Raw genomic sequence first — 27,782 nt, forward strand, 5'->3', positions numbered from 1 at the left:
TCAACGTGTTTTTTCTAAATGTGTTGATGTATATCATTATGAATAACCTTATGTATGAATATGTATATCAGTGAGTCAATGTACGTTGTTGTACCTCATTTTAAAAAAGTATTGTATACAAGTGTATATAATATAGTGAATATCTGTGTATATCGACATGATGAAACTGATATCAATTAAGTTTTTTGTTTACATGTGTTGTTGTATGTCGGTAAGAGCAACTTTGTAACCCGATATGTATATTAGATAATGAAAATTATGTATATCAAATTGAACAAACTGACGCCTATGATATATTTTATTTTTGGGTCCAAGCCTACAATTTTCTTTTCATAGTCATTTTTGTATATCGTTATAGATAACCTTGCATTAAAAATTGTGAAAACTTAAAAAGCATATAGTAATAATTAGCGAGTGTAATGTAGGGGTATTGATATACTGCTAGCAAGTATTATGGTGATGGTTTGAGAGATTTGGGGATATAATTTGAAAGAATGGAAGATTTTCGGAAGAGATAGAATGAGCTCGAAATTTTGAAAGCTATTCTAATGGGCAAGTTTGATGGTTTGAGAGAATGAGTTGAGAATTTGGTTGGGTCATTTTTCAAAATTGTTTTGACACCGCTGCTAATTGAGATAAGGCAGAGGTAGATTAGAGGGAACTCTGTCCAAATTTACTCTTGTACTATTCGTAATTGTTAAATTTTTGCATCAGTCAAATATTTGGTTCATTTATACTCACGTCGTTAGCAACCCATCTCGTATTTACGCTTATCATCAGAATAGCTCCAATATGAAATTGATAAACTCTTGCTCAAAATTTCAACATAAGAGACCTATATTTACCCCTCAACTTTTGACTAGACTTGTCTTCAGGTTGGAACTCCATTAGATATCAAAGACATAATGAGACTTTCCTAATGGCCAAAGCAAGATTAGGCCAAAAATTTAGCGGATAACGAAGTTACTTTATTTCTGCATGAGCAAATTAAACTCTTTTCCTTGGATTAAATTAGGCAAAGTTAGAGCTATTAGGCTGGTCGGTTCATATTGTGTGCTAGTGATTTTGATCCTCAATTTGTCTTTTCTGCAATCCAAATTCAATTAAAAGAAACACATACACTAAACAAGAAAGAGACTAATAACAATGTTAAACATTATCATCCATACAGAAGATATGGATCAGTGCATTTTGTCCATAATTTCTGATACATATCTTTTTGAAGTCTGTTTATTCTTCATCTTAAATATTGAAAAGGGTCACCATAAAGGGTTATGGTTAAAGACGGAGTTAGGATTTGAAGTTTATGGGTTTTGAATTTCAATCTCTTTAAGTTATTGGGTTTTAAATTAATAACCAATACATATTCAATTGATTTTTAAGACAAATACAAAATTTAAACCAAAGATACTGGGTTCCAACACATTGGCTCCGTCCCTCCTTGTGGTAGAGTGGTAAATACTCCTTCATCATTAACCAGAGGTCTCATGTTCGAGCCCTGCGGGTAGTGCAGCCGCCTTTGTTAGATAACGATTTACCCCCAATGTGTGATTTCCTGCGCGAATCTAAATTTAATTGAGCGTCAATACGAATACCGAATATTTGGCGGGAACCAAAAGAAAATAATTTTGTGAAGGGTCCATATTGTCTTTAAAAATCTAATATTTTCCGGTTGCTAATGCATGACTAGTGATAATCAGTTGCTGGTAAATGCTACATTGTATTGTTGTCACCATATTAATTGGTTAGCAAACTAACTAATAAACTAAGATAGCAAACTAATTTATTGTACGATAGTACTGAGTATGTCCCAAGCATTAAATCTAAATGAAACACATACTCTAAACTGCACACCGACTAATAACAATGTAGACCATTATCATCCATACAGAAGATATGGAGCAGGTGCATTTTGTCCATAATCTCTGATATATTTGTAGTCTATTTCTTCTCCATCTTATATAAATCTTGAAGAAGGTACATATTGTCTTAAAAATGAAATTATGAGGTTGCTACTGCATGAGTAGTGATAATCGGTGTAGCAAACAAAACTAACAAACTAAGATAGAAAACTGACTAGTGTTTATTGTACGATATATAGTACTGATTCTGTCCCATGTTATATTCATATGTGTACAATATCTTCCTTTTCCATAGGAAGATCAGTTTTCAATTATACGCGTGCTCATAAACGAATCCGTGTAATATAGCTGCCTACTTCCTTCTTTCAAGTTGTCTTTTAAGGGCAAATCATTTGGTGATGATGATAATAATGATGATGTTGTTTTAATACAGCTTAATGTCCGGATATGTGTTTCTAACGTTGATGAGTTGAGAAATTGATACTACAGGAAGTTCACAGTTCGAGGTATTGAACAAATATGGCTACACCAAGATGTATCAGGACTTGCAAGTTGCAAGAGTATTTGTATTAGCGGGGTAAGATGAAGAAAGATACATTTCCATAATATGTTTCTGATTGCTTCAAATTTGTCCCATATTATTCTAAATTACTCAATTTATCCTCTGTTAATTTTTTTTTCATTCGTACTTGTTGTCAACAAATTCTTTGGGATCGAAATAACAGGGCGTCATGCAGAAACTTACAATTGCAAACCTTGGACGATGATAAATAAGACAACAAAGAAAAACATACTAAAAGAGACATAATATTCTAATATGGTTTGATCAATTGATCTACATATGAAAAACAAATATAAAAGCATAAAACATTTGAGAGAAAAATCTTGCCCTATACAAAACTCTCTAAATGACTATATTGTGGAAGCTATTGTGTTCTCGTTTGAGGGGAATATCATCAATTTATAGAAGTGCAAAACTTCTCCACAAAAAAAAGGGATAAATATGGGAGAGTCTTTTTCTACAAAGAAAACATTTTCTACCAAGAAATCCTTTTAAGTAAAACACAATTATGGTAAGAATCCAAATAAGGTAGGAAATTAAGGGCAACCCCCAACACAAATTATCCTCTATTGTCCTTACTATTAATAAAGTTCCAGGATGAAATTGGTGGATTCTATATGTGTCCAAATTCTTTATGAAAAAAGGTCAATACTATCCTCGACTTTTTATGATGATTTGAAGTTTACCTTCAGGTTGGAGCTCCATAAAGAGCAAGGGAAAATATGAAACTTCTTCCTAATGATGGAACTAAGATTAGACCAAAAGTTTAACGGAGAATAAAATTCCTCGAAACTTGATCCTAATTTTCCCTAGATTAAATTAGGCAAAGTTGGAAATATTAGCTAGGTAGGCCGGTTCACATTGTGTGGTAGGAAAACTAGAGGGGACCAATCTGTAGGCACAAAGAGGTGAACAAAAGAGATACTTCTTCCGTCCCATGATAAGTGTCACCTTAGCCAAAACACACATATTAAGAAATCAATAATGCAATGTAAAGTTTACCAAATTACCTCTATATAATAAAAATAAATTATTTTTTCCTCTTGATTAGAGCATGCACAAGTAGTAAACCTTTTGACATTGGGAATCCAACAATACCAAGTTACTATGTGGCTTTTCGAATCATCATTTAGATGTTAATTTAACTTGTCAGTTTTTGTCTAAGGATAGAATTGAAAAAACTAGTCAATTTATGTCTGGATTTCCTAAGGTAACACTTATTATGGGACAAATTTTTTTTGGCTACGGTGACACTTATTATGAGACGGAGGGAGTACATAATTATATATATAGTGATTCTGATTATCCTCAATTTGTCTTTTCTACAATCCAATCCACTTTAACAAGCTTCTCTTTCCCAAGTATTAGACCTAAAAGAAACACACACTAAACTAGAAAGAGACTGATAACAATATTGAACATTATCATCCATACAGAAGATATGGGCCAGGTGCATTTTGTCCATAATTTCTGATATATTTGAAGTCTGTTTTTCTTCTCCATCTTAAATCTTGGAAAGGGTACATATTGTCTTTAAAAATGAAATTATGAGGTTGCTACTGCATGAGTAGTGATAATCAGTGTAGCAAACTAAACCAACAAACTAAGATAGAAAACAGACTACTGTTCTTGTACAATATATAGTACTGAATCTGTCCCATGTTATATTCATATGTGTACAATATCTTCCTTTTCCATAGGAACATCAGTTTTCCATTATACGTGTGCTCATAAAAGAATTCGTGTAACAATTGTACCATCTAATCTTCATGTAATCTCCAACAAATACTATTTTTACAGCTATTTGTGCCTTTGCTGTTAATGAATACGGCGATAATAAGTTACTCTATAATCAATTGGGGTAAGTTGCTTCAGATTAACAATTCTTTCGATCATTTTTAGGCGATATACTATACATTAAATTGCACCTAACATAAATTACTAAAAACTAAAGGGATATAGATTTGTGAAAAAAAAAAAAACAAGGAAGAATAGCTTCTAACAGGATTTCCCACTTAAAACAAAAGAGAGTAATATCGAACCTACATGGGTATTTTCGCTTGCAACAAGAAACTTTAATTTTTGCGGGAAAAAAAAAAAAGAAAAAAAAAATGTGCATCATATCTAGCTTAGTGATGTTATTGTTGCATTACAGCTTAATGTCCGGATATATGTTTCTAACGTCGTTGAGTTGAGGAACTGGTACTAGAGGAATTTCACAGTTCAAGGTATTGAATAAATCCAGATACCACCAAGTTGTATCAAGATTTGCGAGACTTGTATTAGTGGAGAAAGATGAGGAAAGATATATTTGTATTACTCTATGTTTCTGGTTGCTTCAAATTTGTCCCATATCATTCTAAATTGATTATCCCCTGTTAAATTCTTTTTTTCCCACTCATACACTTGTCATCAACAAATTATTTTGAATTTTGCGCTTACCATTAATGGAGTTCCGCATGAAATTGGTGGATTCCACTTGTGTTTAAATTTTTTAAGAAAAAATTGTCAATATTTATCCCTCGAAGAGTGGTGGTCGTTTTGTTTTTTGTTATTGTTTGCTGAGGGATGGTGTTTTGACAGAAGTTAATTGCTGTAAGTTTAATCTGGAAAAGGAATAAAATGAGTTTGTTCGATCAAAAATAAAATTATCTTTAGGTTGGAGATCCGTTAAAGGCCAATAGAAATAAGATTAGACCAAAATTTTAACATAGAATAAAATTACTTCGCAGCACCGGATGATGATTCTATTTTTTTTTATTATATCTGTCTTTCTATTCCTAGACGACATATTATTCCAGACTTGGGTATTTATTTTCAGTCTTAGATGCTCTTGACTCGTATCTCCAGGTCATGGGAGTATTTCGATTGTATATTTCCGCACTTATGTTATTTTGAGATATCTTTTATGACGTATCACTGATTATGTTCACTTTATGCATCTAATTAATGAAATTGAAATAAAATTAAAATTGATTCACCTATCGGATTGGAGTACAGGTGCCATCACGGCTTAGGGAATTCTGATTTTAGACAGTAGAGTTTATCCTAATTTTTCCTAGATTAAAGTGGGAAAGTTAAAGATATTAGGCTGGTCGGTTTATATTGTGTGGTAGGAAAACTAGAAGGGACCATTTTGCAGGCAGCCAATGAAACGAGCAAAAGATATATATATATATAGATCCATTATACAAGAATACAGAGTTTAAAACTAGTGATTCTGATCCTCAATTTGTCTTTTCTCTAATCCAATCCACTTAACAAGATTCTGTCTCCCAAGCATTAAACCTAAAAGAAACACACACACTAAACAAGAAAGAGACTAACAACAATGTTGAAGATTATCATCCATACAGAAGAGATGGACCAAGTGCAATTTGTCCATAATTTATGATTTACATCTTTTTGAAATCTGTTTATTCTCCATCTTAAATCTTGAAAAGCGTCACCAATGGGTTGTGGTCGAAGCGGAGTAAGGATTTAAAGTTATGAGTTTTGGATTTTAATCTCTTTAAGTTATTGAGTTCTAAATTAATAATTAGTATATATTTAATTGATAATTTAGACAAATTGAGAGTTTGAACCAAATCTACTAGATTGGACTGAACCCATAGCTGATACGTTGGCTCCGTCCCTGGTTATGGTGGAGTGTAGGTTCTGTACTCCTTTATTCTTAACCAAAGATCTCGGGTTCAAGCCCTACTGGATACAAAATTGCTTTTTTTAGGGAGCGTCTTACCTTAATATCGAGCCCCAATATAAATACCGGACATCGAGTGAGACTCAAATCTTTACAAGGGTCCATATGAACTGACGATATTGTCTTTAGAAATCTGGAATTATGAGGTTGCTAATGCATGAATAGTGATAATCAGTGGTTGGTAAATGCAACATTGTTGTCCGCGTATTAAATGGTAGCAAGCTTAAACAAACTAAGCTAGAAAACAGACTACTGTTTATTGTACGATATATTGTACTGAATCTGTGCCAGTGTTAGATTCATAAGTTGTACAATATCTTCCTTTCCCATGGGGATTTGATCATGAGTTTTCATACTAAAGGTTGAATTTATAGCATTCAAACATCTACAGGATTTTCGCACAAATAGGCTAAAGATCTACACCCAAGAAAAATCAGATAATTTTTATCAAGCCCTTGACTGAAGGAAGTAATCTCAACTTAGCTCAAATTAACTGCCAAAGTCCTCTATTACCGACATAGCGTATTCATCTCTTCATAAATACAATTAATAAGTTGTTAAAATCGTTATCCCAGCGACTTACTCAACCCTATTCCTTAATTGAGGTCTTATTTAGCTACTAATGGCTTCGTGTAGTTTCCACCGACAAACTCCTATCTTATAATTTGAACATCGTTATATGTCATAAAGTTGCTAACTTTAGTCGTAGAAAGTAACAAAACCTTTTTTTTTTTTTAAAAATCAAAGGTCATCCATCTCATTGAGACTGAATGTTCACTTTATTTTATAATCAAGAACTTTACAAAAGTTGGATATTGGTAAACCAAAATCCAGATTCCTACATGGTTGGAATAGGCATCATTACAAGAGTAGGTACACATTTCAGCTCTCAAAAAGGGCTGGGAATAAGTGACTCTTTGATAGAGTCTTCCCTATACATTTCAGAAGTTAAGGAACATCAAAAGTGTAGTTTCTAAAAACTTAGAGTATCCAGGATGACTTTGTTCTTGTTGTGTTTATGTCTGAATGAAGGAAAGTGATGCTTGTCCATGTTGAATTCTCCTTTAACTTCTCTAGGCAACTGTTGGAAATTTGTGAACCAAGTAGTTTGGTTATAGTCTAAACCACAATTTAACAGTTTATCAGCACTTTATTACCTTCTCTAAAATAGTGAAGTACTTTATAATTGTCAAAATTATCCAACATGCCTCTAATCTTGTTGATCTCTTCTTGTAGTTTCCATGGTGTGGACATATTCTTCAGAATCCAATTTACCAAAAGTATTGAATCACATTCAATTTCCAGATTTCTTATTCCATTTGTCAAACACCAGTCCGCACCAGCTTTTAAAGCCACTGTTTCTGCATAATTGTTTGTCTTTGCTCCAAGGGGCATCGCATATGCTATTTGTAATTCTCCAAGATCATTTCGATAATTCCTCCCCCCCCCCCCCCCCCACAACATTGGCCTGGATTTCCTTTCGAGCACTCATCTGTGTTCAACTTCAGCCATCCTGTCTTTGGTGCTGTCCATTTCACTGCTACAGTAGTAGTGCTAATTTTGGCCTTCTCCATGAGTTCAAAATAGTGGGTCCACCTCATGTATGGAGGGATCTTTGGAAATTGTTTATGAGCAATGATGTTGACTTGCTGAGTAGATCTCAAAATAATTCCGTTGGAAGACATCTTAATTCCTTCAAACATGCATTTGCACCTGTCTTTCCAAATCTGCCAAATAATAACTACTGTTAATACTTAGAAAGTTAGTTTTTGTACAGGGTTTTGGTCTTTAACCATCCACCAAGGGATCAGATTATGTCTAATACTTCTTTGCTCCATTCTAATGCCAAATAGTTGGTTGAAATATTTCCAAACAGTTTTCCCAACTAAACTATTCATGATAAGATGTTCTTCATCCTCTAGGCTAGGGTTTCTGCAGCAATCACATTTAGGTGCTAGGCATAGATTAAATCTTCCTCTATTAGAGTCAACAACAATCTTATATCTGAGCACTTTCCAAACAAAAAAGACAAACCCATGTCTCCGCAAATCCTACATTTTTGGATCTTGAAGAACTCTTTAATTCTTGGGTGAAAACCTAGGTTTTATGAATTTGAAGGTGTTAGTGTTAAACAATGTAAATCTCTTATTATTTTATGTGACTTTGTGGTAGAAATATTACCTTAAGGAGTACTGTAGAACCCTACTTTGTTTTTCTAAAATGTTCTGAGAAAAATTCCGACAACTATTTTAATGCATTTTTCGCTCAGTGCCATAGGATCATGCCACAGTCCCTATAATGCCCACGTCCGCAGTTCGTTTTTTCTGAAAAAACAACTTTTAGTAAAATCCAGTAACCTTTTATAGGGAAATCGAAATGACAGATGGTTTGAAGTGTGGAAACTTGACTTCAATGGATCTAAATTGATATACAACTCATAACTTAATTCCTTATACTTTGCAAGTTATGATAGTTAGAGGTTAATTAGGGCAAGTGTAGCTAAGGTCATTTTCTTCTCTTAAACATTTTTAACTTGTTTCAAACTACCTCTCCTTTCTTGTAAACATCCGTACAACCTTCCAATCATGAGATTTAGGTGTAATGCACCTTCACACTTTTCTGACACCCTTATGCTCAATTTAGAGCTTGAAAGAGAACGTAATACTTAGAGAAATTTTGTTGGGACGTTACAACACTTACAATGAGTGTATACAAGTGCAATTATGGGTACAATATTATGCATGAACTCAAGTTCACCTATTTTTAGGATGAGGGATTGAAACAACTACTAGAGTAGCACAAAATGTCAGGGATATTGTGAGTGATGATCCTCAACTGTAGTGAACTCTTTCTACATGTGATTGAATTCCTATGTTGAACTGTTATACAATCTTGACATGTTTGTAACTTTATAACTATTTGTACTCGCTGGTCACACAAACTATTTGTTAGTATGAATGGTGTGGACTATCACATGTTCTTAGACGGGATCTAGTCCGTCATGTCGAAGTGAGAGATGCTGGTTAATTAAATTGGGTCGTCCATATGGGGTAACCAGACCCTATTAGGAGAAGTTAGGAGATTTAAATTAAAGTAACTTCCATTGGGTGGTTATTGGAAGATACTAGGAGATGGTTATCCTCTTTAAAAAGGAAGAAATCACTCTTTTCTGATCTTGTGATGTGAAAATACACAAAAGAAAAGGAAAACAATGATGAGTTCTTACTTATCCTTCTCCTACCCTCCTTCCCAAAACACACGAACAAAGCATTAGTTCGTGCAACAAAACTTTGTTTCTTAATGAAATAGAATAGGACTTGCGGTATTTCTTTGGTGATGATCTTCTTCAAATTATCCGTTGCGCAAAAGTAACACAAAATTGTCAATTTATTGTGTAGCCTTGCTTGGAGTTACATCTTTAAATTCCCTACAAGGAAAGATGGTAATGAATTTGCTACATCTAATTAAAGTGCAGTGGTATATAGTTTATGCAACAATATAAAATTTAAATTTACTTAAGTAATACAGTCTTCGCATAAGCGTGGGTTCAGGTGAAAGGTCAGACCAGCATCAAATTTATTATTGTAGTACTTTTACGATTTAAATTATAATCTCCTAGTGAAACGACATTAATTTTTATTCTTGCGACAAAAAGTTCTCCTTTATGCAAAGAAAAGACATCAGCCAATCTATCTCAGAATCTAAGGAGCTAACAGCGGTTGTTAAATAATTAGTGCACACTTGCGGGCACACTTAGATGGAATTATACACATATACAATATTATATATTTGTAATGTATGTACGTGGATATATTTTTATAATGTTAACTTCTTATAATTATGATATTATTTGATATGAGAGATGATTACATCTCTTTCGTCAAAAAGATGGTTCACATGTTTAGCTCAGTCCCTATTCCAATAGAGCCGTCTTCAACTAAGTCTTGCGTCTCATATTAATTGAATAAATAATCAGCAAATGGACAATGATTAATTATTTTGTTTCCAAAAATCTAAATCATTGAATTTGGAGGTTAAGGTATTATATAGTAATAAGGGTCCTACTAGCATGTGCTCAGAAGAAGAATATGTGTTCAACAATGCCTCAACATCTGACCAAACCATCAGTTTATGCAATCAAACAATTAATTTGATTACATCATTGACACAAACAATTCTCATTTCATAATGATTAACATGGATTAGTATCATTATTATTAGTATTGGTATTATTATGTTCAAATAACTCGGAATCAAAGTGAAGTAAATTATAAGATGTCAGTCAAAATAAAATTGTAAAGAGTTGAAAAATAAAGTACAAGCTATTTGTATCGGTTGTTTACACTAAATTAATAGATGTACCTGCTACCATGGTTAAATTAATCTATATATATTCACTTTATTGGATCACCCAACTATGTAGTTTTCCTTTTATTTATGTCTCTGTTTATATATGTATATCAACATACTTTTTAAAATATAATATACCATGATATTTCTCTTCATTCATTGAAATAAGAAAGAAAAAAAAGAGCATAAGTATGTAAAACTATAGAAGCAAGTCGTTCGCCACCAACAATAAGGTTTGTGGTAGGATGGATAGGATTCCTCCACTCTTAACTAGAGGTTTCGGATTTTAGTTATGGTATGGAAAAAAGTCCTATTAGGGAGCACTTCCCCTTACGCAGCATGAATTCGGAATATTCGGGACTCCAATACGGATATTGGACATAGGATGGAAAAAAAAAAAAAAAAAAAAAACAGTCGTTAGCCGTCAATTAAGCAAGGCAATATGGGACCTATTTGTAACCAAAATTTAAGGTCTTTGTTTGCTTGGCAGTAGGTGCAAGGCAATATGGGACCTATTTGCAACCAAAATTTAAGCAAAAATTCTCCACATTCATGGCATCATTTGTCAATCACAGTTGAGATAGACAATACATCTTTGCTATTTGACAAGTGGTGCTTATATAAGCCAAAAAAAAAAAAAAATCCCTTTTTCCAAAAATATGATTTTTTCCTCCAATTTCTGGTTGATGGCAAAATTATAGAGGGATTCTTGTTTTAACTTCAACACCTTAATTTCAAAAAGATTAATTCGATTAACACTTCATCAAGATCTCAATATATTAGTGGAAATATACATTTTTACGATTAATTTATAAATAGTTTGTGATCCATGCACCTTTAATTTGATAAGCAAAAGTAACAGTTATCAGAGGTGGATCCAAATTTAAACTAGATGGATTCAATTTTAAAGCTATGTCTATTGTGTCCAACACATTATGCTCAATTGAAACCATTGTATGCATGTTGCATCTGCCTCTGGTGATGGTTACCCTAGTCAAGTTGAATATGTCATCTTCAAAACAATTTTGATAGTTACACTTTCAATCTTGCGTGAGAAAGGAGAGTTCGGAGTGTCATGCAAAGTACTTTGGATAAGAGGATTCTTCCCATTGACCGAAGTTAAGAGTTCGTCTAATTCCATGCAAGGCAATCTTCCAATAGAAGCGAAAAGGGGAGTCCGGAGCCTAAAGGGCACAAAAATGTTCAAATTAAACCAAATGGGGTGCTCCTTTCCACAATATACCAAAAGGGGTATAACGTGGAGGGGCCAACGTTATACCCCAAAAGTTTTTTCAATTGTCAGACCAAAAAAAAAAAAAAAAAAAATTTACAATACAAAAATGAATTCTTGTAAAACGTTGGCTGGCCAACGTCTTACAAAAACTGATTTTTGCAAAACGTTGGGCGCCAACGTCTTACAAGAATTCATTTTTGTTTGACATTGGCCAACCAACGTTATACAATTTACATGAAATTTAAGTTTGGCTGGCTGTTTTTTTATAAACAATCATACTTGTTTTAAGTACGTTTTTTTTATAAAAAATAATTTACGTGATTTTTTATTTTTTAACTCAAACATACACCACAAGTCATATAATAATTAACTCAAACAAATATTTTAACTCATACAATAATTAAAAATGGTGTGATATATGTGAATACTAAAATATAAGTTAAATTAACGTCACACATTATCTGTATAGTAAATGTTAAATTAAATACGTTATTAAACGGCACAAGACATATTATCTATTCTTGGAAGATTACATAAGAAAACAACGATCGTACAACTTAGGAAAAAACATAAAAACCAACAAGCAACAACAATTACTGATTTCTGTCGGGGCAGCGATTCTTTTTATGACCTATTTGCTTGCACGTACTACACTTCCTAGTCATGCGAGCAGGAGCTATATCCATTTCATTCCTCCTTCTAGTTGTACTCTGCGCTCCTGAAGTTCGCTCATATTGCAAACACTAAATACGAGCGAACTTCAGGAGCGGGATTAGCCGAAGGAGAGAATGAAATGGATAATCTGACCGCATAATTTAAAATTAGTACGTGCAAGCAAACGAGTCATAACAAGAATCGCCGCCTCATTAAATCAAGAATTGTTGCTCGTTGGTTTTTATGGTTTTTCCTAAGTTGTACGATCGTTGTTTTCTTATGTAATCTTCCAAGAATATATAATATGTCTTGTGCCGTTTAATAACGTATTTAATTTAACATTTACTATACAGATAATGTGTGACGTTAATTTAACTTATATTTTAGTATTCACATATATCACACATTTTTAATTATTGTATGAGTTAAAATATTTGTTTGAGTTAATTATTATATGACTTGTGGTGTATGTTTGAGTTAAAAAATAAAAAATCACGTAAATTGTTTTTTATAAAAAAAAAACAAATTTGCACTAAACAAGTATGATTGTTTATAAAAAAACAGCCAGCCATACTTAAATTTCATGTAAATTGTATAACGTTGGTTGGCCAATGTCAAACAAAAATGAATTCTTGTAAGACGTTGGCCAGCCAACGTTTTGCAAAAATCAGTTTTTGTAAGACGTTGGCCAGCCAACGTTTTACAAGAATTCATTTTTGTAAAACGTTGGCTAGCCAACGTTTTACCATTGTAATTTTTTTTTTTTTTTTGGTCTGACAATTGAAAAAACTTTTGGGGTATAACGTTGGCCCCTCCACGTTATACCCCTTTTGGTATATTGTGGAAAGAAGCGCCCCATTTGGTTTAATTTGAACATTTTTGTGCCCTTTAGGCCCCGGACTCGCGAAAAGGGCATAGCATATAATTGTTTCTCTGGCACAATATGCGTTTGTGTTGCAAAGGTTGTTTTGCTATATACATATTTTTTTCACCAAAATGAAGAAAGAAGAAATTGATTAATTCATCTTATCATGAACATATATAATCGTCGCATTGAAATTCAAGTCTACTACGTCAAATTAAAGTTTAGCATAATTGGTAAATTTTCCAAGTAATAACGAAAATCCAAATTTGATTTCCATGATTTTCATCTACTTTGTTCTATTTAATGTCGATTTGTTCTTGAGTTCTTGTGGTACAGTTTAAAAGTTGTTCAAAAAACATGTACCACGTATAAGAAAAAAAAGAAAAGAAATTAGCTACGAATTTCATGGCTAATTTGTCGCTAAATAGCCAGTAGCTAAAAGGATTTATTTACAACCTGCAGCCTTTTTCTTCAAGGGAAATTTATATTGTTTGACAAAAGTTGCCCATCACTAATATATATAAAAGCAGGACAAAGGCCCGCTGACGTGGCGTAACAAAAACGCAGGGATTGTATTTATCTTTTTTTACAATTTTTTGACATTTTCCAATGTAAAAAAGAATAACTTAAAAAAAAAAAAAAAAAAAAAAAACACGGACACAAAAGTGCCGCTTCGACAACCCAAACCTTTTCAAACTCTTTCAATACCAAACCTTCCCTCATTGTTACAGTATTCTTTCTATCCCTTTTCAGTTTCCCTACTCTATTTACTCCTCTCCCTTCGTATTCTCCCTCCACTGCTGTAACGACCCGCCTGGTCGTTATTGGACCTTCTGTAGTCCGTGTATGAAAAATCAAGTTTATCGTCATAAGATTAGTCCACGGGGGAGTTTTAAATGTAATATTTTATCGTAATTAAATTAGATCAAAGTTAAAGAGTTGTGGGCCCGGGGAGGACGTCTTCGTCGTAGCGGGTGAACGACCGCCATAGCGAGCTCGCTGTAGCGGACGAGCAATCTGCTGCAACGGTATATGCGGATCAGTACCTGCGTTTAATGACTGTATTTCGGGATTTAACCCCTTTTGTCCAAAAAACCCCCTTCTAAGCTGTCATTAGGGTATTCCGCAGTAAAACACTTGATGACTACGTAGCCCTCCAAACATTCTTCGCGTTATCTTCCTTAAAGATTTCTCTATCACGGCTTCCGGCTTAAAGATGAGATGGTAGATATTCCATGAACGTTCGGGATAGCTGCTCGTCAATGAGGTAGGGTATGGTTTACTTGAGTAAGACTTTGATTTGTAAATCGTATATATGCTATAGAATTGATGGGAGAAAGCATGATTAGGTATTCGGACACGGAGTTCGGTTGGATATTGTTTAGGTTAAGATGAATGCTGATTTATGTGGGCATCGTTCCATTAAGTGAATAAATGAACCAATATGCGTAGTTGATAGTCCAAAAAGGGAGGCAAAGTAGTGAATATGGTTTGTTATTAATCTAGTTAGCGTGGTGGGGTATGTGCAATTATTGAGTTGGCCATAATAGAGTGTTGTTGTACCATGTGTGGGGGCGACCTGTTGCTAAACTGTAGGTGTCCTCATTGGACATTCATGTTGTCATTATTCTATGTACTGAGCATGCGGGAATCGTCAGTATTTACTTCCTTATTGATTCAGTGTGATTCCTTATTCATGTCATTGATGAGTCGAGTCTGAGTCTTGGTCTTGGTATGGCCGTTATGTGATGACTTGTATTTTTATTGTATGTATCTTCGTGGAGTATTCGTATTGTTAGAAGATTGATTTCTTAAGTCTTGTTATGACTCATGACATCGTGACTTGTATTCTTGAGATTGACACATTGATTGTTCATGATCATTATTGATTGTCGGAACGGAAATACATTTGTTACACCTTGAAAAATTTCGCGTTATCAAGACTGTGGACGGCTTAGTATGAGCTCAGGGGAGAGCAGAGTTACACAATGATTATGGATGAAGATTATGTTATCTGAGCATAAGAACATATATATGACATTTGGAGAGTGTATGGAGTAAATCGGTTAACATGATCACTCGATGATAGCCCTCGAAACCATGAGTTAAGGTGGGGCCCACATGTCAGAATTTTGTAAATGATATATTATAAGTGATACAAGTAGTACATGGAAAGTTGATCAAGTCCTAAGAAGGACCCATAAGCCAAATATGGACATAAGCCCTCCAAAAGGACGATTTAAGGAAACGTTTTCGGATGAGTTGACTTGGAGGGGCAAAAACGGCATTATAAGTTTGGAATTTGGAAAAACACCAAGAATAAAAGTTATAGATAATTGAAAGAGCTTTCCAAACATAGGTCTTGGGCCCTCACACAATGTCGGAATCAAGAGTTATGGCCATTTTAAGAGCAAGACCCTAAGCTGCCAAATGGCTCCGCGGGCCCCACGTGAGAAGGTCGGTGAAACCGACCTAGGAGTGGGTATAAATACCCCATCAACCCCGTTTTTTCAGCATAATAACATTCCAAAGGGTCCTAGAAAATTCTCTACACTCCCCCAAGCATTATAGTCCTATAAATCAAGAATTTGACAAGATTACGCCAAACTAGTCCGTGAAAGGTGATTGTTCTTGCTTCTACTTAAGCTTGGTATTGGAAAAGGTTGATGTGGATGAGTTTTTTTCAAGTATAAGGTATGTTATTTATCCCATCTTTTATGTTGAGTTTATTTGAAGGTCTAGCAAGCCTTAAAAATGGAACTAGTTTTGGAGAAAAGGTCATAGAGTGTTGTATTGTAGTTGTTGTGTTTATGGGCTGTTTTGAACATGTTGTGGCCATGTGGATGGACTGATTTATGCATACAAAAATGGTATCTAACATTGTTGGCGTGTTGATGAGATTATACTCCTTGATTGGGATGGAAGAAAGTGCATATTGTTGTTGTATGTTGAAAAAGTGGGATGTTTATAGAATATGTTGGTATGAATAATAGTGTTGTTGATGTTGGTATCATTGTTGTTGTTGATTGGTTCTGAATTGTAATTTTGGGCTAGGCATATAAACGGGGAGATCTTTGCCCCGATTTTCTGCGAGAATATAGAGCAAAGTTTGATTTGAAATTTGGAACAAGTGTGCAATAAAAGTCTAACGTTAGCGTGAATCCTTTTAAGTGTAGGCTTACGAGCTTGGACGAATAAGCGTAGCTAATAAGAGGTGGAACAAAGTATGTAAAGCTTACCCTTTCTTTTTTTTGGCATGTCTTAGATGTAAGTAAGATATGATACGAGCCTTGGGGTAACTCTATTCATAATATCCGAGATGTCTACGATTCTTATTCACTTCTTGATGTTAGCATTCCTAATGTAGTCGAGCTATGGTCCTTGTGTCTTTTGTATGATTGGATAGTAAATGTTGCATAAAGAGTTTTTGTTCCTAAAGGATTCTATGTCGAATAAGGTCCCTAACTTTCATAGACGGGCTCGGATCGTTTCGATACGTTCATAGAAGATTCTATAATGATTAATGCTAGTGACTTTCATGGGCGGGCTCGGATTGGTTTGATACATGTCTACGATCTCTAAGACTCTCTTTAACGTGATCCTAATGGCATTTAGAACGGATTTAACATGACTATCGTTTGATACTCGAGCGTTGATTGTCTCCTTATCTACTGAGTCTTGAAAATTGATTTATATGCATATGGTTTCTCACTACTCTGCTCGTGCGAGCTCGTTATTACTTCTTTCCCGCGTCCGGGCCGGGCATGTGTTCGTGTACAACTCGGTTTGCATTATTCACCGCGTCCCTCACTAGAGGGCGGGGCACGTTATATGTATAAGTATATGATGATATGATGATATATGGGGAGGCGGCCGGGATGGCATATGATGACTTTAGTTCACCGCGTCCTCGCTGTAGGGCGGCAAGTTATATATATGATATGATGATTTTATTTACCGAGTCCCTCGGCTGAGGGCGGGACACATTATACATGCATATGTACATGATGATTATTTACTTATGCCACTCAAATTCCATAACGGGTTAAGTATGATATTGACGTACGCATGATTTATGTTTCAAAGGCAAGCCTTACGATTTTCTATATCGATTTTAGTATGATCCTGTTCACCTCGTATTTCATGCTTTACATGCTCGATACATATTCCGTCTGAATCCCTTTCTTAGGGGGCCGCGTTTCATGCCGCGCGGTGCGCACTGATTGAGTAGAGAATATTAGTAGAAGATGTTCCAATTTGGATTGGCGAGCTCCATTTTTTTCCTTCGAGTCGCCGAGTCGAGTATCTATGTTATGGTATCTTGATTTATGTTAAAGACTTTGCGGAACGGAGTCACGTATAGTACGTGTCAGTCTTGTAAGCGGCTATGTAAGCCGATGTGTCATTATGCATTGTGTTACAAGTTTCATATGTATACAGATTTTCCTTGATTTGGGAAAGACGAAAGGCATGTTTTTTTTTTGAAAAACTTACATTATGCACTCATGTCATGATTTAAGGGCCCAGTATGATTATGAGTATCACGAGAATCAGCAGGTTCGCTCGGCCTTAAGTAAGGGTCGGGTGCCCATCATGCCCTATCGAAAGTTGGGGTGTGACAACATTGATGAGAAGGAACATATAAATATGAAAAGGAACATTTGACAGGGGGTGAGGATGTGGCCTAGTTATGGGCTCGTGATCTAAGGTCAGTTCCGGAGCGAGTGGTACATGGACACCATCGGTCCCCTGCAGGTCATGGCTATTTGGGCAAACATTAACATTTAGCATGTGTGTACGAATATGATACTAATATTGATTGCATTATACTTGTGTGTTCATATTTTGTGACGGTGGCAAAGCTGATTCCGGTTGGATGACATATAGTCATGGTTCATTTTGGTAAGTTACAATTGATTTCCTCATAATTGTGGAGATGAGGCGTTTACAAGTAACCTCATAATCTGTTGATAAATAGAGGAAGGTAGGTTAAGTTGACCCCATTAGCATGGCTAAGTGTTTGGGAGTACGTTGATTTGCTATCATTGACTGCAATATTGCTTTACTTGTTCTTTCTTGATACTTGATAAGTGGTTTGAGTCTGGTGTCTATTGCGGGTTGTGTGTTGATTGAGTCTAATCGTTAAATTACGAGGATGTTAAAGTAAGGGGGAAAGAGGTAAGAATTAGTGGTCCCACTGAGTGTTGGTTGATAGGGAGGTTGAGGTTTGTCCTTTATAATTTGCTGCGGTTTAATTGGTCCAGGAGTCTGGCTTGAATTTAAATGTTATTGTCTGTTGGTCCTTACTTCCTAGTGTTGAATTGACATGGTAAAGGGATACGAGCATGTTTACGTCAGAACTGTTTAAGTACGGGTAGGATTTAAAAAGGTGTTATGACTGTACCCATTGGTTTATTATGTTTGATTTTATATCGTGTTATGTGAACTAATCATAGTCAGCCTATGATGCTTACCAGTACGTGTGGTGTACTGATAATACTCTTGCTACATCCTTTGGGATGTAGATGTGTTTCAGATTTTTGATTGAAGGTTTCATTAGTTGAAGTGGAGGATATCTTTCTAAGACTTCTGTACATCTCATTCCGAAGGCGGAAGCTGTGTCTTTTAATTATGTTATCTCTCTGTAATTTAGAAGCTCTTGTACATGTCTAGACTAGATCCTTGGGAAGGTTGAATTATTTTAAATAAATAAAGAATGTCTTTGTAATATTCATTTTATTTACTATCGTTGGTTACATTGGCTTTCAAAACAACATTACAAAGGGGTTTGGTTGGTAAGGGTTCTCCTATCAGGTAGCAAGAAGGTAGGTGCCTGCACGATCCGTAATTTGGGTCGTGACAACTGCACTAAAATTTGATTACGGATACACATCACCACCACCCCCAAAATTCAACTCCCTGTAAATTCTCATTGGCGCCGTATAAATTTCTTTCTGTTCTCCATTCCTTTTCTCCTACCGCTCTGTATTCCCCAATCTTTATCACCCTTAGGGTTTTCTAATGACTTTGAAAGACGTTCAGGGCTTTACAAACTGGAATAGCTTACGTAGAATCATCTTCATAATAAGGGTATGGAAATCCTCATTTTCCAACCACTTAATTTTTCTTTTGTTCCAGTGCTTCCTCGACCACTCAACTATTCCCTTGGAAGTCTTTTCAAACTACTTTCTTCTAAATAAATTTAGATCTTTCACTCCCTTATCTTGAATATAGCGTTATTATTTGATAAAAATGAATAAATCTCAATAGGAATTTATCATGTTCTAGAATTCTTTTTATATATAGCGGGATAAAACTTTTACACCTTCGATTGTTGGAAAGATTACTCGCTTAACATTTTTTGGAATTCTCCTTTTTTTTTTATGCAAAACCAATCAGCCTGATCTTTGTTGGATTTTATTAAAATAATCAAAGATATTTACAGAACAAAGTGAAAGAAAGCTGAAAAAAGCTATACTACTCTATCCTAGAAATGAAAGAAAAGTCTAAGCCTTGTTTGAATAGCTAAGTGTAACAATGAAGGAACTACAAACAAGAACACTCCTCCTTTGGATTGATGCCATTGTCAGCCACCTCAAGCTCTCACCAGGTGCTATGGTATCCTTTTGTTCTGCAGGATAGAATTTTTTGACCTTTCATTGTTGGAAAACCAGTTTCTGAAATTACCTTTAAATTTTGCGGGATGGCATTTTTAAACCTTCCATTGTTGGAACATGAATTTGTGCACATTTAAGGGATGATGGTAGGTATTATCAGCATCTTTGGGATTTCGTTGCAAGTTTTCACTCTGAAAATCAGGTCTTATCTTCTATGGTCCGACTGTTATATTAGTAGCTCTAATTAATTTATATGCATATGACGCAATGTTCTGCAAATATTTTTCTATTTTTTATATCTTTTATCGTTCTTATTGTCTTTTCCTCTTTACCTATTCTCTATTTATATGATGTTATTGTTCAAAAATTTCTATTTGTTTTCTTGGCAAAAGGTTGAAATGAAAGTGTATATTTTCTGTGATGGGTGGGAAAGAAGAGTCAACAATGTCGTTAAGAACGTGAAATGCTCGTACAACGGTTATTGGAGAAATTAGTACAACAAGCCATGGATACACTTCTTGATAATGGTATCTGGGACAACCAATGAGGGCCAGTCGTAATAAATTTTACAAGTCATTTTCTGATGTAACTAAAGGAGGTGAATGGAATCCGACACATAAATTAGTTAGTTTGCTAACTTTTGGTGTCTTTTTTTTTTTTGGTCATTTAAGGCACAATGACAACCGCTACAAGTAAACTTGTGTTAGCAAATTATATGGACCATATGATGCTAAGCAGATTAATTTAGAATCGGTACATTTCTGATTCTCTAATATGTATAAAGAGATCAGCTACTTGCTATTTTACATTGCAAGCAGCATTTGAGTGGTTATAGGGCTTGTAATATTTTATATATTTTTCGCCTCTTAAGGAGCTACTCTCTTCGGCTATGCTCCACTGGATCTTTTTACGCTCCCCTATTTGGCGACTTAGCAAGTCAACTATTCATTTTGATACTCTTAGCTTAAAATTTCTTCTTTGCACCATAATTTATTCTCATGAATACATATGTTTTTAATGTGATACTGTTTTAGCTGTGTTCGTGAAGTCATACGTTTGATCGTGTATAAAAAGGCCCAAATCAAGAGGATTTGGTTGAACAATGACACAACCCGCCCTTGCAAGAAAATATTAGATGCAAGGGAAAAGGGAAGTTTCAATTTTCAAGGTGTGTGAGATCTCTTTGGTCTACCAAATCATCTGTCGAGTGGATATAAAGATGAGGTAAAGAACATTTGTCTATCATGTCTCTTAAGTCTTAGCATTTTTCAAACATGAGAGTTAATTGAAATTTTGCTGAATCTTATGGCCTTTAATAAAAAATATTATTCTGTTACATTCTGTTTTCATTATATATTTTACCCGTTTTAAGTACTTTAACTGTTCAACTGCACTTTTGTATCTTTGAATTTGTTGATGAGATCGTGAAAAATAATAAATTGAAAGAATACATCACGGTTGTTTAGTGAATTCAATCTATTTGTCTTTTTATTTTCTAACCTGACATTGTATTCTTTTCCCTTTTCTGCATTTCTTCGTTAGCTAGAGTACTAATACCAAGATTCCAACAATGATTTGAAGGGTCAACTTTTTTGGAAGAACATTGTGCTCGCACTTTCCTAAGCTAGAGTTCATATTTTTTTTCCTCAGATTTTTGGCATTTTTACTCAATTGTTTCATTTAAAACTGCTACATTAAAGGAAAAAAAATTAAGCGCCACTATTATAACGGCTGAGACTGAAACATTAATATTCATGAAATGATGTCCCCACAGTTAAAAGGCCTGGACTTCTGTGGTGTATGCTTTCAATATCAGAGTAGACTTTACTTCATGGAAGTTTTCATCTATACTCCACAACCACTTTGCCCTAATATCACTGTGTTATTCCCACTATAACATTCGTTGGCACAGTAATCTCCTCCGTCATTCACCGCCGCTTGCCACCATTTTCCTTACGGCACATGCTCCTCATATTATTCAACATTTGTAGTACGTCAATTTGTGCGACTGCGAATTACATTGATGTTAACACTGATTTAAGCAATGTGCAACTGATGATGGTCATTCAATTGCTAACATTATTTCCCATATATAAGTTTTTCATTGTAGGTTTTCTTCTATAATATGTATTGCTCAAATGTGCCTCAATACGTAACTGTTGGGGAGTGGTTTCAGTTTTCCCTATCCAAGTAAGGCTTCTTTGTCTTCCAACCAATTTCAACTCCTATATTTTTTTGTTTTTTTTTTTTAATTTTCACCAATCTTGAACAAATTGATTGTCAAGTCAACCGAGACACTTTACTTAAAATTTTCATTGTCATTGTTATCATCATCGGTAAATTTGCATACTCCAATTTGTGCAGATAACACTTACAGTATTCTTCACCATGAAATTTTGCCATAGCCCGTGCTACCCATAATTACTGTATTCGATAAATCATACGTGTATAGACTGAATATCCTGGTGTTCCATCTGGGTGTTGAAACTCGGATAGGATGGGCACAAATGTGCATGACAACTAACCGGTAAGGACATGGAAAAGTGGCTATTGTTCCAAGAGCATAATTGATGAAAGTTATATTCAATTCAACTGAGTAAGGGGGCTATCTTCAAGGCTCAAGCCATTAAGCGTAATCACAATCACGAACAAGTAATAGCAATAAATACTTCGGCTAATATCGCAAATAAAAAAGTATTTGGAGATAGAAAATGTTGTGTGGTAAAATGCAAACCTTTTCTTCAATGAAGCTTATTTTCAAATTTTTTTCGTGTAGATTTGTTATAATATTGTGTCAAAAAACCTTTAATCGCTTCGTCATGAAATTTGGTTTGTTTGTAGTAGGTCCAGTGAAACTTTTATAGAGAGATCAAGCACATCAAAGGAATATCAGTTTATGCAAAGGGACACCGTCCGAAGTTCCCCATTGAGAACTCTCAGAAGATTGACAAAATTGAAACCTGTTTAAGGATGCGTTCAAAGGGTATAATGATTTTCGAAGTGCTAAAACATCGGTATTTATGGTTGTCACGCATACAGAAGGAAGACTTTACATAATGATGTTTGCAGATTGTACTTATGAAAGGAAGCTAGCGATTAGGATTGGCAATGATACCCTGATTGTATCAGTTTTGAACTACATGAAAAAGGACAGTTCTGTCATAAATATTCTGTGCAAAGCTCAAAAGAAGCTTCTATTTGAGGCCGTTTTCACGTTAACAGACAGTTCTACTGCTTCAGGATACAACAAAGACTTAATATGGGGTACGTACGCTCTTCTACAAGTGTCACGACCCATTTTAGCCTGGGTCATGCGGGCACCTACCTTTCCCACCTTGGTAGGCGAACCCTTAGCTCAACATTCACAATAATAGAAAATAGCAGAAGAAAGTAAAATAACGTAAGTATCATGATATAATATAATTTTAACAAGTGCGGAAGTAAATGAAATCCACCCCAGTATCTAGTCTGATCATACAAGAGCATCAAAATCCGAATACTAAGTCTGAATAATAATACATAAGTAGTCTCAAATCATGTCTCTGAGTGGAAAGCAAGACATAAGTAACAGAAGAGTCTTCGAGGTCGGCGGACGCCATGCTCGCCGGAAAACTCAAGTGGAAGGCAGAAGAGTCGATCGACCACGAGTCGAGAAGTAGATCCGGCACGATACTTTGCATTCATAAAAGAATGCGGCAAGTGCGATCGGTACAAACGACGATCTTGGTAGGCATCATCGGCCGACTAAGCATAGTTAACACAATTCATAAAATAAAGCAGATAAGCAAATAAAACAATCAAGCATGAGACAATATAATCGCACTCGAAATCCGTCATCACCTATGTAAGTATCTAAACCCCAATATGATAAGTCCGAATATCCCTGATCCAATCTGATCACCATAATAGAATCGACATAATCCAATCATCACAACGGAAACATCACAATACCAACAATCACTACACTCGATGAAGTAATAATGCAATGCAGTGCAATAATGGTATGAATGCAATGCCGTGCTATGCAAATGAGGTGTACACATGTCCTCCGGACGGAAATATCGACATCTCGGTAGCACAACCCAGCATGACTCGAGAAGTCTAAGTGCCACCCATCCCGGATCTTTGCCCAACAAACGAGACGGGACGGTAATTAATTGCTCGCGGGGGAGTCTCCGGCACCACCGCACGGGAGGCCCGCGGAGCCCGTGCACTAACAACGATTCGGGATAATATCGAAATCATCCGTGCAACGGCGATGCCGAATATAACCATCGGACGTCGGCTTATCTCGATCGCTCAAAGAGTCGTCAAATATCGATTTCATAAATCGACGATTCCGAAATTGAACCTCGGACATCGGCCTTCTCACGATCACTCAAGTAAGAGAGTTTATTCAAATATCAGTTTCATATAAATAACGATTCCGAAATGGATCTTCGGACATCGGCCTTTTCACAATTACTCAAGTAAAGGAGTTTATCAAACATCAGTTTTGCTCAATCAACGATACCGGATCATCATCGGGTATCGGCCATGCATGAATATGAGAGAATGCGTGCAATACATATGTCAATCAACAACAATCAGGTTTAATATCACAAATACCACAACGAGGTATGCCACAACGTATCATCTCACAACACCACAATGGGTATGCCAAAATATATCAAGTCAAGTACTAAAGGTGCGTACGCTAACACATATAAATAACCCAAGTACCAACAGTGAGTACTCCAACATATATTGAGCACAATTACTAACAACGGTATGTCCATTCTATCCCAATCAGGACGACAAACATGACTCGATATCTATCAACTACACATGGCATCAAGCCAACACAATTAATCAATCAAACACACATAACAGGGTGGCTAGTCCTACACACACATCGGGGCCCGACCTAAGGCAATATCCATCCCAATTTCATGCCGAAGGTTCACGTACGTCTCCGACCTCATAATCTAAATATGTGATTCACTATACGAAGTCTCGTCAAAAGTAAACCATAACCTACACGGGCTGTGCCGAACCACAACACCAATAAGTCACTCTATTGTCTTGCCCTTCCTCTAAAGCTCAGAACCAAAGTAGTCTAAGCATAATTGAATTCTATATTAGAAATCATGAAGAATGATACTAACATTGCTATGATATCAACTAGGTTCATTTTAACCCTAGAAATTGGGGAAACGGGCCCACAAGGGCAAAACGGGAAATTCGCGGGCAAAATACCAAATTAAGTACTAGGGAATCATAGCCCAACCATTAATTGTTGATTTAACTCAAGAATTGGTCTAAATCTGATTTCAAGTAAAAATCCCAAATTGGGTATAAACCCTAAGTCTCCAAATCCGAAATTCAATGTTAAAAGTGGAAGATATGAGGTTACTAAGCTTAGATTCATCAAGTTTTAACATTAACATCATCAATTTATCATATATAATCCTAAGGGAAAGTCTCCCAAAACCCTCCTTCAAATTCCATTTCTAAGGGATTGAAAAGGGAAGGGGAAAATCTAAGATGATTGTGATTCAAGAGGAGTAAAAGATTAGATAAAGTTTTACCTCCAAGAATTTCTTCAATTAGTCTCCAAGAACAGCTTTCCCAAGCTCCAATATCGAGTTATGAAATAATGAGGGTCTAAGACTCATTTAATGGATTTAAGCGCCGTCGCCCCGCTTACGGACTGGGACCGCCCCGGCCGCGCGCGCTAGCGGCCACCTGACCGCATCAGTGGTCAAGCCTAATTGGCTTGTACCACTTCGGTGGCAGGTCTACCGCCCCAGCGGTGCTGGTCTTTGCCAAAACGGGCACCAGACACCAGAAATTTGGCCCAAGTTTTCCTTTCGATCTGATTTTTTGACTAACTCCCGAGGCCATCTGCTCACATACCAGATACCTAGTCCCACTTAAAAATGCGCTACGAAGGCGCCTGTGGCTTCGGAATTCCCAACGGAGGTATCGTTGACCCAGTCAACCACCGATGCCTTAATTCCTATTTCCCATCCTAAGTCCCGAAATGCATCCGAATGCATTGGGAACCGAACCAAATACCCATACAGGTTCTAAACAACCATCCGGACCTCTAGGAATCGACGGAATTCCGGAAAAGGTCCGTTTGCCAAAAAGTCAACTTCGGGTCAACCATTTTTCACTTTAAGCTTATATTTTCACCAAAGTTGCCCGAATTCGGTCTAGGCACCCCGAGAAGCATATCAGCGGTCCCTCGGGTCAAAAGTGAGCTAATCAATGCTCGAGAACGGGCGAAAACGCCGAAAGAACTATAACGACCAAACGGGTCGTTACAACAAGCTAGTACCCTATTGCGACAGTTAATTGTGGACAATTTCATGGCAATAGAAAAACTCATTATATCGGGGATAACTAAGAAAAACTCAGGGCCGAAACTCAGGGCCGATGTTTTTGCTGGATTGATGTATTTAGCTTTCTTTAGTATTGTAACTGTTCAAGTATAACTTCTTTGTTGAACCATTGATGATCTTTTTAAAAAGATTTTGGAGGAATACATCATGATTGTTTAGTGTATGCAACTTATTTTGTCTTCTTTTTCTTTGCAAATATTGCCTCTGTATTTTGCTTCTCTTCTCCTTTTTTGTGTCGCGTCTAATGCGAGGATTTCAATGACCTTGGAAGGGTAAAGATTATTGGAAACATTGTGTTTGGCAATTTCCAATCAATAATATCATTTGCTTAAAGTTTTAGTCAATTTTATTTGTGTTGTTTATTAGGGATTCAACTTATTTAAACTATTTATTGATATTAACAGTGATGATTTTAGGGAACCTTTACACCATGAAGCTCTTGAGAACTTGCATAGTGACGTGATGAGATTGAATATTCTATACCTTTCTGTGTAAACAAAGAGTGAAAACAGATGATTGATTATTTTAGGAAAAAAATCGTTAATTAGAGGTTCTTGAGATAGGTGAAAATGTCAAATATTTAATTCATGTTGGAATATTCTGAATATTTTAATTTACACAAGAACCTATCTTTCCATTACTTTCAATATTCAGATATTAGAAAAGGATTATTCGTAAGTTTAATGCAATTATTCATGATCGCGCAAAGTGCGGACAAATTACCTATATATATAAAGGAAAACAAGGTGCAAACGCATAGAAAAAAATTTGTGGATACTGTTTTTGCTCATTAATAGTAACCCCAAGATATTGAAACGGGTGCATATTTAACACCACTGATCAAAATATTCAGTAACATGTGATTGTACAAACTCAACCCCACAAAAGTGTTGGAAGGGATTTCTTTATAATAAGTTAAAAAAATTGAACCATATTCACTTGTTGGCCATCATCATCTTCAATAGTGTCTCGCTGATTTAAAGGGTAGCCCGATGCACCAAGCTTCAGTTGTGATCCAAAGAATGGTCGGATCTTTTGTGCGCAATTTTACCTTACATTTATCTTATCAATCTAGAACGAGGAGATTAAAGAGCAGAAATCCTCTTCATCACAAGGGATAGTAAGTCCCATATCATGGTTGAATCCAAATTCTTCCTCAGCCCTTTGAAGTAAACTTTGAAATTCAGGATGTGCCAACCAAGAAATTCGAATTATGTATCTACTCCTATTTTCACCAACATATACCACAAAGTGGCCTTTTGGTACATCATGAGGAAGGCCATTCTCATTCTTTCCAAAACTTGAACACCTTTTCAAGATTTGTTTTAGGGCTGCACTTTGAGTAATATGTTTGCTTGATTTCTTTAGAGCCATTTTTGGTTCTTGATGTGTGGAGAAGGGAAAATTAAAGGATCACTTGAAGTTTGAAATTTGAGTTGTGGGGAATTAGAATTGGGAAAGGAGAGTATTTATGGGGAGAATGGAAAAACAAAGGCACATGGAGTGTGTGTGAAAAGAGGAACTAAATAGGTAGTGAATGTTGTTTTGG

General features: G+C 35.6%; 1 protein-coding gene and 1 long non-coding RNA gene across 3 annotated transcripts; one reads left to right on the top strand and one right to left on the bottom strand.

Annotated features, from left to right (window-relative positions):
* The first annotated feature begins 19,016 nt into the window (after nt 1–19,016).
* On the top strand, nt 19,017–23,052 carry LOC132037797 (uncharacterized). Of its 2 annotated transcripts, none has more exons than XR_009409997.1 (3): nt 19,017–19,317; nt 19,865–22,034; nt 22,686–23,052. It is a non-coding gene; the product is annotated as an uncharacterized LOC132037797 (long non-coding RNA). The 2 variants fall into 2 exon arrangements; XR_009409998.1 differs by having other exon boundaries at nt 22,689–23,052.
* Nucleotides 23,053–27,041: 3,989 nt separating this feature from the next.
* Nucleotides 27,042–27,746, bottom strand: LOC132036516 (auxin-responsive protein SAUR50-like). The gene has a single exon (XM_059426871.1). It carries the CDS (start codon nt 27,605–27,607, stop codon nt 27,305–27,307), a length of 303 nt encoding a protein of 100 aa, XP_059282854.1. The 5' UTR covers nt 27,608–27,746; the 3' UTR covers nt 27,042–27,304.
* Nucleotides 27,747–27,782: the final 36 nt, after the last annotated feature.

The sequence above is a fragment of the Lycium ferocissimum genome, chromosome 11 (genome assembly GCF_029784015.1).
Source record: "Lycium ferocissimum isolate CSIRO_LF1 chromosome 11, AGI_CSIRO_Lferr_CH_V1, whole genome shotgun sequence".
Classification (NCBI taxonomy): Eukaryota; Viridiplantae; Streptophyta; class Magnoliopsida; order Solanales; family Solanaceae; genus Lycium; species Lycium ferocissimum.